This window comes from Amphiprion ocellaris, chromosome 20 (genome assembly GCF_022539595.1).
Source record: "Amphiprion ocellaris isolate individual 3 ecotype Okinawa chromosome 20, ASM2253959v1, whole genome shotgun sequence".
Taxonomy (NCBI): Eukaryota; Metazoa; Chordata; class Actinopteri; family Pomacentridae; genus Amphiprion; species Amphiprion ocellaris.
In genome coordinates, this window is record NC_072785.1 from 28,066,244 (window position 1) to 28,082,300 (window position 16,057).

Consider the following 16,057-nt stretch of genomic DNA (forward strand, 5'->3'; position numbering starts at 1 on the left):
TTTACTACAATATCTTTAGAAATAACTTTCAATTTACTCAACTGTATATATAATATTTTAGAAGATTCTTTCTGTAAAAATGCCATGTGGTGTTTGGTTATAGGCGGTCATGTTGATTTTAGGCCTGAAAACAGTAAAAAATGTCAACTATGATACAAAAAGTCCCACAATTATACATTGACCCATGTTATTAATTTAAGATGTGTGTCCTGCAGAAAGATATGCTCAATGTCATTCATTCTGACAGCTGATAATTTACATTTGTGCAGAAAAATCATCCTGTTTCTGCTTTTCTCAGACCTATAATATGAGCTGAAGTCTCTGCCGGTGGTGTCGGGTCTGTGCATTAAGCAGCTCTGCAGTAATCCTCTGCTCCTTTCACCTGGGAGGATTGATAGTAATAGTGAGCTGCCGGTTCGCACATGAATCCGAGTCTGTCTGGCCATGACAAGGCATCGTGACTGAGGTGAGCGCAGGAACACGCTCGCGTTTAAATCCCTCCACCTGCAAGCATTTCATCTTTTTGCTTTTTTTTTTCTCCTGTCCTTGCACACTCTGTTTGTGGAGATCTCATTTTCCCATCTCTGCTGTTTTGTCCACTAATATTCTCCTACAGGTTCAGGATTATGTTCAGGTGCTGCAGCAGCGTCGACACACACACAGAAGAAATTGGCTGCCTCGATTTTCATAGAAGGGGGGAATGAAAGAAAAAAAGAAAAGCTCCAGTGCTGGGGGATTCCTACTAATTGCTTGCACATTCTCCTCTTCCTCCGGCTCGATTAAAGCCAGGCCACCATCTCGCTTTCAAGTCTGCTGCTGTTTCTCCACACAGCCTTCCTCCTCTATGTTCTGTATATATATATATATATATATATATATATATATATATATATATATATATATATATATATATATATATATATATATGTGTTCTGTGTATATATATATATATATATATATATATATATATATATATATATATATATATATATATATATATATATATATGTGTTCTGTGTATATATATATATATATATATATATATATATATATATATATATATATATATATATATATATATATATATATATATATTCAGCCGGCACATCTCGCTGCTTTTCATTCGCCGGTATCCCCCCGCAGAACCGCACAGACACAGTTTCTAGACTAAATCGATGCGAAGCAGCAGGAGAGAAAAGGCCATAATGGCACTACTGTATATGCAGCTCTGTTGTTCCCTGCCTGCTTCCCCCTCATGCACAGTGTGGAAAGAGATGGTTTTTTGGAAGTTTCAGCTACAAACAGGGCTCAGCAGTGTAAAAAAATCAATCTACAGATATGAAATCAACACAATGTTCCCCTGTGATTTCCTTAATAAAAGAATACAGCTGCAAAATACAACAAAACAAACTTAGTTTTGAATAAATCTGCTGTAAAAGTGCAGCCAAATGATGCAATTTACTATATTATGTACAATTTCAAACATTTTAGAGTCTTAATTTAGTCGAACTAAACTCAGACTATAACTATAAAACTCACTGAAAATGTTCGAGTACACTGTAAAATATAAACTACAGGGATTTACGGTAAATAAATACAGCATTTTCCGTGTTTTTCACATGTACGTCTGCAAAATACAGGAAAATCTGCTGTAAAACTCAAAGAATATAAATTACTCTATGATGTACAATCAAACAAACCCTAATTCCACACTAATACACTATAAAATAAAATCTACAGACATGAAATTAATAATTTTTAGCATGTTTTTACATTAAGATTTATATGATTAATTTCTTTAATAATTCTGCCATAAAAATGCAGTCAAAATATGCAACTTACCACATTAAGTATTTTTTAAATAAATATAAATAAACTATTTTAGAGTCTTAATTTAGTAAAACTAAACACAGACAAAACTATAAAACACACTAAAATATGACAGAATTTTGTCACTTTCAGAAAATAAAAAAGTCAGTGACTGTACGTGCCAAAAAAAATCATACATAGATAAAATATCACATGTAAAAATAAGTAAAATGAGCGTAAATTAAAATTTTCATCTAGAAATCTTACAATTGACCATCATATATTGTGGACTGATTAAATAATTTTATTAAAAACTATATTTGAAAGATGGCAATAGTCATATTGTGTATTTATGTTGCATTTTAATTATTTTTATGACATTTAGAAGATTTTTATTAACAGTAAAAGTTTGTAATTCTAATTAATTCAAGGGAAGAGGGAAAAAAATGTAGTTTTTTAGAGGTCTTCAGTCATTGTAATCTGAATTTTTTTTTTAGAAAATCCATAAAATAACAGTAAACTGGTCAAATTTTTAATGTTTATTAAATACTTGTTTAAGAAGTTATTTTTTTTTAACAATGAATGAATACAGATGTTTACAGTTTTGATTTCTTTAACAGCCAATTGATAAACTAATGCTTTTGTCTGTGATTTTACAAGTTATTTTTTGTCATTGGGTAAAACAGAGAAAACCTGTAAAACAATATATTTTAACAGTTAATTTTTAAAGAATTACACTAAATATGTTAACTTTTTACAATGAATGAGTAAAATCTAACATTTTCTTGTATGTGTTCTCTGTGTTTTCACGGCCAAATTTAAGCTGAATTTTCATATTTAAAAATAAATAAAATACAATATAGATACATTTAAAGTGCACAAATTGAATATCGCTCTTATTAATGATTATAATTGTGTTATATTGCAGAATTATTTAGAATAAAAGTCAAGAAAATTGAAGTTCTGACTCACTTTACTGTTTTTTTTTTAAATCTTCTAGATGTGATATCTTTTAATTTTTTTAATTTTTTTTTTTTTAATTCCTATTTGTTGTTTCAGAAGAGAAGACCACATACTGCATAATGAATTTGTTGCTCGTACAATAACTGGCGCAATATTTTATTGCATTTTAATGTGTTTCATTGTTTTTCTTTTACTAAATGAATCCTCTACAATGTTTAAAAGTTGAATATATTATGGTAATATGGATATTTTGATTCTACTTTAACAGAAGATTTGTTTTAAAAAAGGTAATTTTCCTGCATTTTACAGCAACTCGTGAAAAACACAGAAAAAAATATTTAAAGTACATTTTTGTACATTACATTTTACAGTGTACTCAGTGCAGTGGTATTTCTGCTCACAACAGAAGCTAGCTTATTTTAATGTGTTGCATTGTTTTGTTTTACAGAATTAAGACAATAAATCTCACTGTGTCTTACAGATGTATTCTCTTAATTTAAAAAGATGAGTATTTTGAACTTTTTAGCGTGTTGGGACCAGCGGGAATCGAACCTCCGACCTCTCTGCAGTCGTATCCGACAGCAACCAGCTGTTCTCCACCTCAGAGTGAGTCTCGCTGCTTAATCCTCCACCTGACACTGGATGTGAAGTGGTTTCTGTCTATTTTCTGTCTCAAACTGGAGGTCAGATTAACTGAACTGCTTCTGTAGCAATGCGTATTACAAAAACTGCAGTAAATGCATCAGATTATTGAGGCATTTTTGGTGCTACGTAACTTCCACCGACCCACTACGGCATCTGACAAGGACAAAAAGGACATAAAGAAGAGTGTGAAGAAAGAGTGCAAATGACCTCTAAGTGTGAATTTAAGTGTATGAAACCAGCAGCAGCTCGGTAACCTCAGAGCGAGGAAGGAAAAGCGTCTGCAGCTCTCACACATGATGCAACTTGTTTCTGCAGCTCTGAATGCGTCGAGTTTCAGTGTGTAGGTCACACATGATCCGACACGCATGTGTGTCAACCGCATGTTTCTGTTCGTTTCTGCAGGTTCACGTTATAATTAGGAGATTATGAATGTTTGCGCTAACGTCTTTTCTGCTGAGTCTGTATTATACCCGGCATTTATGCTGCCACACAACACCAAACAAAAAAACTAAACAAAAAAACTAACTAAATAAAACAGATCAAATATCTGGTAGCAAATCATATGGAATGTAAAAATACAGTGAAAATAATACCAAAATAAAAAGAAAAAAGCGTCAAAGTAAAAAAAAAAAACTACAAAAAATATTGTAAAGATATTAGAAAATGATGGCAAAGATCTGTAAAATAATGATATTTGTCACTGATTTAAATATAGTAAAAGTGCATCATTTAATTAATAATTAATAATATTTGTAAAAATACTAATTTTTCATGTGGACAGTTTAAGGCTGTAAATATGTCAATTATAATTTTTTTTTGTGATTTACTAGATTTTAGCTGTAAACACAACATTTTGGACATTTTGTAAAATAACAGTTTAAACAATTATCTATAATTTCCAGTGGTTAATATACATCATTTTACTGTCAAATAATGGTGATATATAATTTATTTTTTTTTATTTTTTTTATTCAATTTTTTGATTTCATTTTATTTTTCTTATTTTATTTGTTATTTCAGTTGTGTGAAGAGAACTGGCAAAATAAGAGTGTCATTACTCAGGGTAACCGCTGTGTTTCTGCTGTGTTTATGACAATAAAGTTCTTGAATCTCGAATCTTCTTGAATCTTGTATATCTGTAAATTAACAATATCTTTTGGCTGATTTTTAATCAGGAATAAATGCTGTCATTTTACAAACAAATGTGTAAAAGTTTATTATGTGTAAAAATACAGATTCTTGATATGGACATTAATAACAGTTTTGGCCTGTTTGTTTGTTTGTTTGTTACAATCAACATGTAGTTAAAGCCCTCTTCAATGTTTTTTTTTTTTTTTTTTTTTTTACCTTGAACGGACAAAATCTGTACAAGAACACACGGCTGTCAAGATTTTGACACAAAAAAAAGATATATTGATGTTTAATTTACTGTGTTATGTGACAACGGTGTTGGATTGTCTGTCTGTTAGCAACATTATTCAAAAACGGATTTTAGCAGTGATGAGGCTTATAGTCTGGATCCATGGATCTGTTAAATATTTCTGTACCATTATGAGATAGCAGCACGGCATCACTGTAACCATGACAACAAGTGAAAACTACGTCAGCTGCCTGCTGATGATCACATGATTGTGATCCTACTACAATCCACTGCTGAGGACTTATCAGGACTTATCCATCAGAAATGATACAAGGAACAGTTGATTAAATTGTGGGGGTATTTCTGAGTCCCATCAATTCCAGACGCCTGCTACATATTTAGGTCACGTGATTCAGTATCCGTGCAAAATGTACACATGCATAACAAGCCTATATTCAGTGCACAGTCATTTTTTCTTGAAGATTTTATCTGTAGGAAATTATACGACGACTGAGCAGCCTTGGCAGAGTCCTGCGCTCTCTGATAATATGCTACTATATTTATTTGTGTATTTTTTGTTGTTTTCCTAAATTAAGACACTAAAATGTTAAAAAAAATTGTTTTGAATACAGTAAATTGCATATTTGTTTCAAAAAGTAACATTTTTCTGCATTTTACAGAAATCCATATGAAAAACATAGGGAAAAAACATCTACTTCTGTCGATTTTTAATTTTTTTTACAGTGTACTCGTTGCATTGACGTCTCTGCTCACATAAAGGAGCTTTACGATTAAAGGTTTGAGGATCCATCATCCTCAGACATCTTGCAATAATTACTATGTTGGGTAAAAAGGGCTGTTTGGATGGAGCAGCTCAGTCTGTTCTCTGGTTTTAAATTAAACTCGCCGCAGAGGAGAAATTAGCGTCGAACTGTACAAACGACTCTGAGCTGGAAATGCTGCAGCATCTCAGCAGAGCGACATTAAACAGGAACTGAAACAAACACCTCAACTCGGCTCGGCGTTCTGCTTCCTGTGAATAACCTGTAGATTGATCTTCAGTCTGGCTGCAGAGTGGCAGTGAACTACAGGACCACCAATGCTGCTTTCTTTACATTTCGAGACAACAGCAGCCAGAAATCTGCTCTATTTCTAAATTAAAAGCCTCTATTGTTTGTTAAATTAGATTAAAACATGACCTCACAATCAAATCTGCACCGAAAGGCCCCAAACATGATTCCAAAACAAAGAAATTTGCAGAAACAAGAGCTTTACATCCAATTCTGGTGAATAAAAAGCAACTTCCTAATGAAAGTCAGTGACTGTGGACTAAAAATAGCAATATCTATAACTGGATTCAACTCATTTCTGATTTGTGGTTGTTTTCTTGGAATAAAAATCGCATTTTATCAGTAAAAGATCCTTTTCGTGTGTCTACATCTGGAGCTGCAGTGAACCATTTGGAATCAAAAAGGCTTTTATTTTGTAAAGTGCACGGTGCTAACTGTAAATTCCACATTAAGGGGGAATTCAGAAAAGATCCAGTGGTTCCAAAAGCTGTTTTTTTCTTATCATAAAGACCAAAAATGCAGCAGAACATAAAGAGCATTTTGCTGACAATCGGAGTCAGCTTGTTTTTTCCACTGCTGGAAAAAGTCCTTGACATTGGCGAGTGATTTAATTTGGACATTCACGGGGAAAACAGAGGAGCTTTTGTGTCAAGTTTAGCTGCTCAGACGTTGATTCTGCATTTGGAAATAAATCAGTTGGATGAGTTTTGTCCTTAAAGAGGAATTATTTGGCTCGAATTTGCAGATTGCAGTGAAAAATATGGATTCGATTTGGAAAAACAAAATGCAGATTTGGTTTTAGAAATGATTTTCGGTCATTTTTTGCCAAATATTGGTTTTTACCATTTTTTGAAGCAAAAAAAAATCAACAAAATAGAAGCTTTCGTCATTATAACACATAGAGGACTAAAGTATCTCACATTAAACTTGGCTCTGGCTTTGACTTGAGTCCAAAATGGGCTCAATTAATCATATTAAGATCCCAATATTGATTCACACCTCTCTGCCATCTCATTTTTATGTGATCGCCGTGTAATAAACTGAACCTTAGACAAGACGGGGAATAAAATGTGGCAAAGTAATAGCTTTATTAGGAATAATAAAAAATCTATCATAGATGGAGCAGAAATCTGAATAAATTCCTAGAAATATTGCAAAAAATCCTCATGATATGCACAAATATGGTCACAATTTTCATGGAAATGCAACATTTAATATCCGACGTGCAGGATTCACCTTAATGAGGACAAATATCCACATAAAATAAACTTAATTGGGTATTTTAGGGTCTGCTGACAACTGTGGTCGATCACATCAGTTCCTTTTGATGCTCTAACGGTTTATTCATGATGTGAAGAAACCGCAGATATGCAGATAACTGAGTGTAAATACACAACAGTGAATTTGTCTTTTAAAGAAATAAAAATAGTGGAAAGCATGGATGCACCGTACTACCAAAACTGCACCAAAACACCAAACATGCTCTTTCACTTGCATATCCTTGCATAATTGGAAGATAAAAAAAATCTAATTTACTGATTTAAATAAACATTGTGAAGTTGCAAACAATACTTTTTAAGAGTTGTGTTGACATAATAATCTTGCACCAACTTAAAATTGTAATTTAAACTGAAAATTCTGTTGATTTAAAACCACATTCAGTATGTTGCAACTAAAGTGGCTTGATGACTCGATTTTTCAAAAGTTTAAGTACCTGTAGGCTGAACAAATATGACACAAAGGACATTTCAAGGCGAATATTGTGTCTTTTATGTATAAATTTTACTAAAGCAATGAATTTGGGATTATTTTCAGTCGTGTAATAACCAGTAGTGGACTTGTATATGAGAATTATGCTACATATGCTAATACAATCAATAGAATATGCTGTACTGCTGCATGTTGCTAATGGTATTCATAGTTAGCATATGGCCAAGCTAAACATTAGCATACTAATAGAAAAGAATGATAAAGTTTCATTCGACAAATGTGAGTATATCTTTTTGATTTATAACAACTTGTAATGAAATCATGTTCAACCAACAACGTTCAGAGTTAGTGGAATTAGCTTTTCCTCAGACTTGCCCAAATAAAACGTTAGCATTTTCATCTGCTAGTATGCTAAAGTGTTAAATTTCACTACTAAATCTGATTATGATTACTATTAAATTCTACTAAAGCAATGAATTTCGGCATAGTTTTTTCCTTGTGACATGACCAAAAAGTGGTTTTGGTTATGGGCTTTATGCTACATTTGCTAACACAATCAGTGGAATATGCTGTACAACTGCACATAGCTAAAGCTAGTTAATAGCAGCGAAATTTGGCCGTTCTACCCGTTAGCATGATAGCGGACAAGAATGATAAAGCTTCATTTGGCAAATCTGAGCACATCTTTTTCATTTATGACAACTTCTAATGATATTATGTTTGACCAACAATGTTCACTGAGTTAGTGGAATTAGCTTTTCCTCGGATTTTTCAAAATAAACATTATCATTCTCATCCACTAGCATGCTAAAGGGTTGAATGGCTACATTTCACTGCGAAATATGATTATGATTGCAAATAAATTCTATTAAAGCAATAAATTTAGGATGATTTTCAGTAGTTATATGACTAGCAGTGGACTTGGTAGCACTGACATGCTAATACAGTCAATGGAATATGTTGTATTGTTGCACGTAGCTAATGCTAATTCACCGGTAGCAGTGTAATTTTGCCCTTCTACCCTTTAGCATCCACTACATTCCACTAGTTTGGAATGATGAAGTTTCATTTGGGCAAATCTGAGGAGAAACGAGTTTGTTGGTTGAACATAATTTCATTAGAAGTTAGTCTAAACCCAAAAAGATTGATGTAAACTGTTAGATTAAGATGTTTTTGTTGAGCCCAAACAGTATTTAGCTAAAGGAATAAGCTTTCAAACTGCTCTGCACGTGTTTTTGACATTTTTCCCCCATCCTTATTGACAGTTGAACTTAAAAATATGCAATAATGCATAAATGTAATTTCTCCATAGGCTACAGTGGAGTACAGATATCCAAATGTCAAGTTTTTTCAGCTTTAAGTATCAAAGCATCAGTTTATTCTAATGGAATTATGTTCCTCCAACATCCTCCAATGTGTTTGTGAAATTAGCTTTTTCCTCACTTTTGTCAAATGACCCTTTATCATTCTTAACCATTAGCATGTTTAACAGTAGAATCGCCAAATTTCAAGTATGCTACATATGCTAAGTATGAATTAGCATTAGCTACATTCCTTCAACTATAGTAGCAAGTGTAGCATAAACTCCATGCACATGACCATTACTGGTTAAAACACAACTGAAAATAGTCTCAAACTCATTGCTTTCTTATGTAAAAGACAATACTGACCTTGAAAATTCCTTGTGTGTTCAGGTTACTGGTCTTGTAACTCAAAATGAAGTTATTTAATTTAGCTACGGCAAACTAAATTTTGTTTTAAATGAACAAATGCAGAAATTTGAATTGAAACTGCTTGCAATATTAAGTTGATGCAACACCAAATCATTAAAAACTTAAAATATGTATCTTAATCAGTACATTTTAGTAGTTTGTGATGGTAGATTTTCTCAAAATTAAAAATTGAAATAATCCACAGTTGTTCTACTCATCAGAAAATAAAAATTAATGCTCACTGATGCCTCTGAACTCACTTACTCACATTTCTAAGTTTCTTTGCATTCATACTGGACGCCAATATTATAATTATGATAAAATTGAACATCTCATTCTAAAAATACCACATGACCGTTAAAGTGACAGGAAGTGCTTTCTTTACACTTCCTGTGTACTTTCTGTACACTGCCAGTCAAAAAATCTGGACACACTTTCTCATTGCTAGTGTACGTCTTGGTTTCAAACACTTCTGAAGCCTGTTCTACCTTCATTGTTCCAAAAATAAACAGCTGTCCGAAGTACGACTGTGTGTTCGTGTGTTTTATGGACTGAAATATGCGGAGAAACGAGTTTGTATGCAAGTAGTGTGTTCATGTGAGTGTGTGTGAGAGTTATAATAGGTGTGTTTTCAAAGAAACTGCTTTATCTGTGAACACATTTGTGCCTCGTGTAGTTTTTCTCACATGACTGCTGGTTAAAGCTGAGTCACTAACGTCTTCCCTGTGGCAAAGAGGAGCACAGATTATTGGTATTTTATTTGTTTTGTACAGAATTTGATTTGAGCAAGGGGCTTATTTTTGGAGAATTTTTAACTGAGACATGTAGAATATAGTGATTTTTGGGAAAAATCACAATTATAGTGTTGAATTTGGTACGTTTTCAAACTCATTCATGATTCATGGGCTGTGGGAAACTTGAAAAACCTATGATTCTTCTGGTTTTAGAGTTTCTGGCTTCAATAAATGGTGATTTTGAGTCAGTGTCACAATTTTAAGCTTAGGTTTGGTTCATTTTCCAACTGCATGTCATTTCGATTTTTTCAAAGACTGTGGGAAATCTGAAAATTATATGATTTCTTCTGTTTTTAGCATTTCTGACTTGGATACGTGGTGATTTTGATGAAATTTCACAATTTTAAGCTTAGATTTTGGGTTATTTTTGGTGAATTATTCACTGAGACATTGAATTCAGTGATTTTTATAGAAAAATCATGATTTTAAGCTTGAATTTGGCACTTTTTTAAACCATGTAGGATATGTGATTAGCTCAGGGACCGTAGGAAACCTGAAACCCTGGGACTCTTCCAGTTTTACAGCATCTGACAAATGATGATTTTGGGAAAAATTCAACATTTTAAGCTTAGATTTGGTTCATTTTGAAATTGCACGTCATACGCGATTAGTTCAAGAACATTTGAACACTTTCTGGCTCTGATAAAGGGTGATTTATGGGAAATTTGACAAATTTAAGCTCAAATTTTTACATTTCTTGACCAAACGCCATGTCTAAGATGAGTAGTTTAAGGACTGTTGGAAAGTTGAAAATCTGTCGATCCTTTGTTTCTGGCTCTGAGAAATGGTGCTATTTTGGGAATTTTGTAAAGATAACATGCCTTTGAAACCTGTCAGTAGGTTTTGGGGTTCAGAGGGATGATTGATTCGTCATTTTGGTCTGCAAAGTGTTAGATAATGGTGAAAAATGACGATCAGTGTTACCCAAAGAACCAAGAATGACCTAAAATATCTTGTATTTGGGAAGTTGTGTACAAACATAGAAGACAAACAAAGAAAGTGTGTGTTAGTGTGATCTTTGTTTCAAAAATGCTGTTGTATTCTTTTTGTTTTTACAGGTTCTGGCTATTTTAATAAAAGGTGATTTTGCTGAAGTTTCCCAATTTTGAACTCAGATTTGGTAACGTTTCATGGCCAAATGCCAAGATGAGTAGTTCAAGGACTGTCAGAAAGTTGAAAATCTGTCGATCCTTTCTGCTTCTAGCTCTGAGAAATGGTGCCATTTTGACAACTTTGTAACGACTACATGTGTTTCACACCTGTTGGTGGGTTTTGAGGTTCGCTCAGTCATTGTTCTGTCTGTAAAGTCTGCAAAAATTGTGAAAAATGATGACATCTTTTGCCCCAAATCCTTAAGATACTGTCCTAAAAATGTCATGTTTTGTCCACATCCCAAAGATAATCAGTTTACTGTAGGAAATGGGAAAAAAAATTTTTTAAAAATGTTACAAATGAATGAATCAGAGAATTTTGACCTGTACGTCTTAATCGATAATCAAAACAGTTGCCGATGGTCTTGTATGTAAGTAAACGTGCACAAACCAAAGAAAGTGTTTTAAGTGTGATTTTTGTAAAAACAAAAAATCATGATTTTAATCTTGAATTTGGTACATTTTCAAATTGCACAAGATACACGATGGTTTCAAGGACCGTGGGAAAGCTAAAAATGCTATGATTCTTTCAGTTTTTACACTTTCTGGCTATTAAAAAAAGGAGAGAGAATGTTGACCTTTACTTCTTCATTAATCAATTATCAAACCAGTTGCCGGTGGTCTTGCATGTAACTAAACGTGCACAAAGCAGAGAAAGCGTGTTGGTGTGAATGTGTGATGACTTTGTGGTCTTCCGCATTCGGTGTTCCTTGAACTGTGCATGATGACAGCCTGTGTTGACACATCTACATAATTGTTTTGTGAGCGCAAACCAACAAATTACGTCGACGGGATGAATTGTGTGCGTAATCAGCGTGTGGGGATAAAAATCCGGCAGTTTTCAAGAATAAAAGCTCCACTCGTGCCTCGTCGTGTTTCCGTGATATCTGTGCAACGCGTGTGTGTGTTTTTACTGTATAATGATTTGTATGTGAGCTTCTCCTCTGTCCAGATGGCTGTGCTCGGAGGCTGGAGCTTGTGAGATCTGTTGCCAGCTGTGAATACTGATCAGAGATCACTGTCACATCTACAGCACGAACACGCACACATGCACACGGCAGCGCGTCATCCATCTTCCACTTCCACACGGCCCAGCTACTAATTCACACGGCCGCCGCGTGTCCTCCATGCTGATGTTGGGCGGCTGTGCGGGTCACGGCTGCAGCGCTGATTAGCCGGCTGTCTGTCACGCCTCCAGATTGACACCCGGGCCGGCGGGAGGCTTCGCTTTTTATGTTGTGATTATGATAGTTAATCAGAAGTGTTTAAACGAGACGTGGATTTCTGCTCGAGTGGCTGGATTTGCAGTGATGACAGTTTCAGTTTTTTGCTTTTTTTTGCAGAGCTGCATCATTTCATCCTCAGTCAACACTTTGAAGCTGGAAATTCATCTCGAGAAGAAAATAATTATGTATTCAAAATAGGGCTGCAGCCGGTGATTATTTTCATTGTCCGTTAACCTGCTGGTTAACTCTTCGAACTCAAAGCAGTTTCTGGGCGTTTTTATGCTGCTGTCATATTTTTACTCATTTTTTAGGGCGATATAAAGTCCTGCATCTCTATGGCAACAGCACAGCCACAAACAGAATATTAATACCTGCAAAATGCCCACAGGTGTTACCAATACTGGATAAATGTCTCTCTATATATTATAGATTCTTTACTACGTGCATTTTTTATTTATTTCCATGCTTGTTTCCTATGTTCTCTGTGTTAACACTGCCTGCAGTTCAGCTGAAAGTCCCTGAATTTTTGCAAAGTGACAGTTGATCACAGCTCAGTCCCCATTTGTTTTCCTGTTGTGACAAGAACTGCAGAATTTCGGCGATTTTGATGAAATTTCACAATTTTAAGCTAACGAAATGGCTCGACAAAGATGAGCGGTTCAAAGAATGTTGGAAAGCTGGAAATCTATTCTTTCAGTTTTTCCAGTTTCTGGTTCTGGCAAGTGGTGTAATTTTGGTAATTTTGTAAAGACAACATGCCTTTTAAATCTACCAGTGGGTTGTGAGGTCCAGAGGTTTAATCAGTTTAATGTTTGATATAAAATGTCAGAAAATGATGAAAACATCGATCAGTGTTGGCCAAAGATTCAAGATGACGTCATGAAACCGTCATGTTTTGTCCACAAACCAAAGATACTCAGCTGACTGTCAAAGATGCACAAAATATTCAGAAAATATTCCAATTTAAGAAGCTGAAATTAGAAAATCTGGACATTTTTTTTTTAAATCGATAATCAAAGTAGTTTGGGATTCATTTGACAGCTGACGACTGATCGGTTAATCGTTGCATCTCTAATTCAAAACAAGATCTTTGAAATCAATTTAAACAATGTTGAATAAACAAACATTTCAACAGTTAATATGTTTAATATTTAAATAAACATTAATGCAAATGAGTCTTAGCCAGCTAGGATTGATAAAAAGATGACATATTAAGCAAAAAATAAATTAAAGTCCAGTTTTTTATGATGCATTAATTATTTTAAAGGATTCTGTGGATTAACTGATAACGAAACTAATCTCCGGACTTCTTATCATCACTATATTCTTCCATAGAGGTTTGAAAAAACACACAAAAAAGGAAAAAAATAACTGCAAATGCTTTTAATTCTTCATCACCGTCATACATTCTAACTCTGCTTTGTTTTAATCTGCAAAAATCTGTTGATGTGTACTGAGAACCTGCATGAAAAATGGGAGGTTTATCAGGACGACACCTCGGCACTGAGAGCGGCTGCGGCATTATCACACTGTGTAATTACATGTGGAAGCTCGGTGATAATTTACAACTACGCCGAGTGAATCCCACGTCTCCTGACCCGTTCGCTCGCCGCCAGCTGCTCCTTCACCTGTCAGCATCCGCCACCGATAATCACACAATCTGGGAAGTTTCTCCGGTGAAAAAACTAAAAACAAAGCCAGCGAGGGGTTTCCCTAATGCCAGGATGCAAAAAAAACCACAGCATTTTCTTGTGTTTTTAGGCGGACATCGTGTTCCTGTTCAGTGTGCTGAGATTTGCTGCACAGAACAGCTTGCTCTGCTTTATTTGAAAATCCAGAGGGCAGTAAAGTGAGTGTGGAAAAAAAAATCTAATCCTCTGGAAAGTAATTGTTGAGTCACTGGTGGTGATCAATAAGGCCATCAAACACCTGGAGATGGATCTATTTCTACTCAAGAAAGAACCTGTGCAGGTGTGAGCAAGATTGTGAGGAATTTGGACGATCTTTTCTGCTGATAATTCCGAAATCTTTCCTGTTTCCCGCTGTTGGACTAATAAAGGCTCATTGTATCATGTCGTTATCATCTGCATTTAAACCCAAGGTTACGCCACACGACAATTAACTGGATCTGCTGTTGTTGCCTCCGAACCTTTTTGAACACCGGATCAAACATGCCTCTAATCAGCTCCTAAGCAAATGAATGTAAATGAGCGCTGAGAGGACGAGCCACGGCTGGCGTCCATCACGCCCCGACACGCGCTCAGGGATGTTAGTTGGTGTGCACGGTTGCGTGACGCTCGCGCAAAACTGAACTCGCCGCGCCGCACACCACAAACAGATCATGTCCCCGCACTGGCAATCATTATCCTCCCCGCTACAACAATGAGACGCAGCATCCCGCCACTCAGCCCTCCTTCCTCCAGACAGAATGAAAGTGAGGCTGCATCGCACCTCCGAACGGGCTCCGGGGCTCTCGGAGGACTTTTCAGCCAAAGGAGGAAGAAACTCGCCTGGCTCTCCTGTAACCTGTCTGTCTTCATACCAAAAAAAAAAAAAAAAAAAAAAAAACCTGCATAAAAACACACACACCATTCCTGGATCTCCTCTGCTTGTCTGTTAGTGCAACACATGAGAAAGTGAGAACCCAGAGCTTCCTCCCTGCATTCCAGCTGTCCACGCTCGACAGGTATACCGCCTCGCTCTCGCTTTCTTTCTTGTCTGTCTGGCTGGCTGGCGTCGATTGTTTCTCAGAAAGGTTCAGTTCCTCAACAGATGAAATACGACACGGGAACCTTCTCGTGTCGCATACCACACGCAAACAAGACACACAAAGATGCAACAAGGAAAAAAAATGTAAGCAAGCACAAGAAGGGCTCGTGCAACCCCGCCTCCACTGGAAAGAAGAGGGGGAAAAAAAAGAAAAACAGGATTTCTGTCACATTCCTAAGTACACACAAAGAGAACAAACAGCAGCAAGTATGTACAGTAAGAGCAAAACATCTGCCGGAGTGGAAGTGGGCTGCACATGTTTTGCACAGGAGAGAGGAGGTGGTGGAGGGGTGGAGGGTTGGTGGTGGTGGAGGTGGTGGTGGGGGTGGTTCTCAGGTTTCACTAAGGTAGGGAACCCCGGAGGTTCTTCCCCAGTGAAAGCACAGCTGAGGAGCAGCAGCAGAAGCAGCAGCTCGGATGGATCCACTTACCCGAAGGCACGAAATGAAGAACTTTGTTGGTCTCCATGGCTGAAGCAAGTGGTGGCCGAATGCACACTTCCTCTCTCCAACCCGCCTCCCGCCCCCCCCAAGTCAACCCATCATGGTTGTGTTATCCTGTGCTGATGAGTGTGAGATCACCTCTGCTCCCTGCTCGCTTTCTGACTGAAGCTCAGACACATGCAGTGACTCAGCCCCACTCTGCTGCTGCCTACTCACGCTGCAGCCGCTGGGTCCTAGTGCCTCCCCATCCTCCCCATCCTCCTCCCCCTCCTCCTCCTCTGCTGGTTCTGTTAGCCCAACCCACCAACCTGCAGCCTATAGCGGCTCGTCGTGCGCTGAGGCAAACCTGGCGTCAGGACACACCTCTTCGGTTCATGCAACAAGAATTCTGACTCGACTCGGCTC

At 36.2% G+C, this 16,057-nt stretch overlaps 1 protein-coding gene across 5 annotated transcripts in view; it reads right to left on the bottom strand.

Moving 5' to 3' along the window:
• The window catches only part of slc4a11 (solute carrier family 4 member 11), a 190,080-nt gene that overhangs the window by 131,755 nt on the left and 42,268 nt on the right, over positions 1–16,057 (bottom strand). Inside the window, exon 1 of one of the 5 annotated variants that reach the window (XM_055005729.1) lies at positions 15,641–15,811. The exons of 3 other annotated variants lie outside the window; for them this stretch is intronic. In XM_055005729.1, the coding sequence (XP_054861704.1) occupies positions 15,641–15,677 (37 nt within the window). In that variant the 5' untranslated portion in view covers positions 15,678–15,811. Of the gene's footprint in view, positions 1–15,640; positions 15,812–16,057 lie in introns of those variants that run through there. One more of the 5 variants, XM_055005730.1, reaches the window with a different exon arrangement.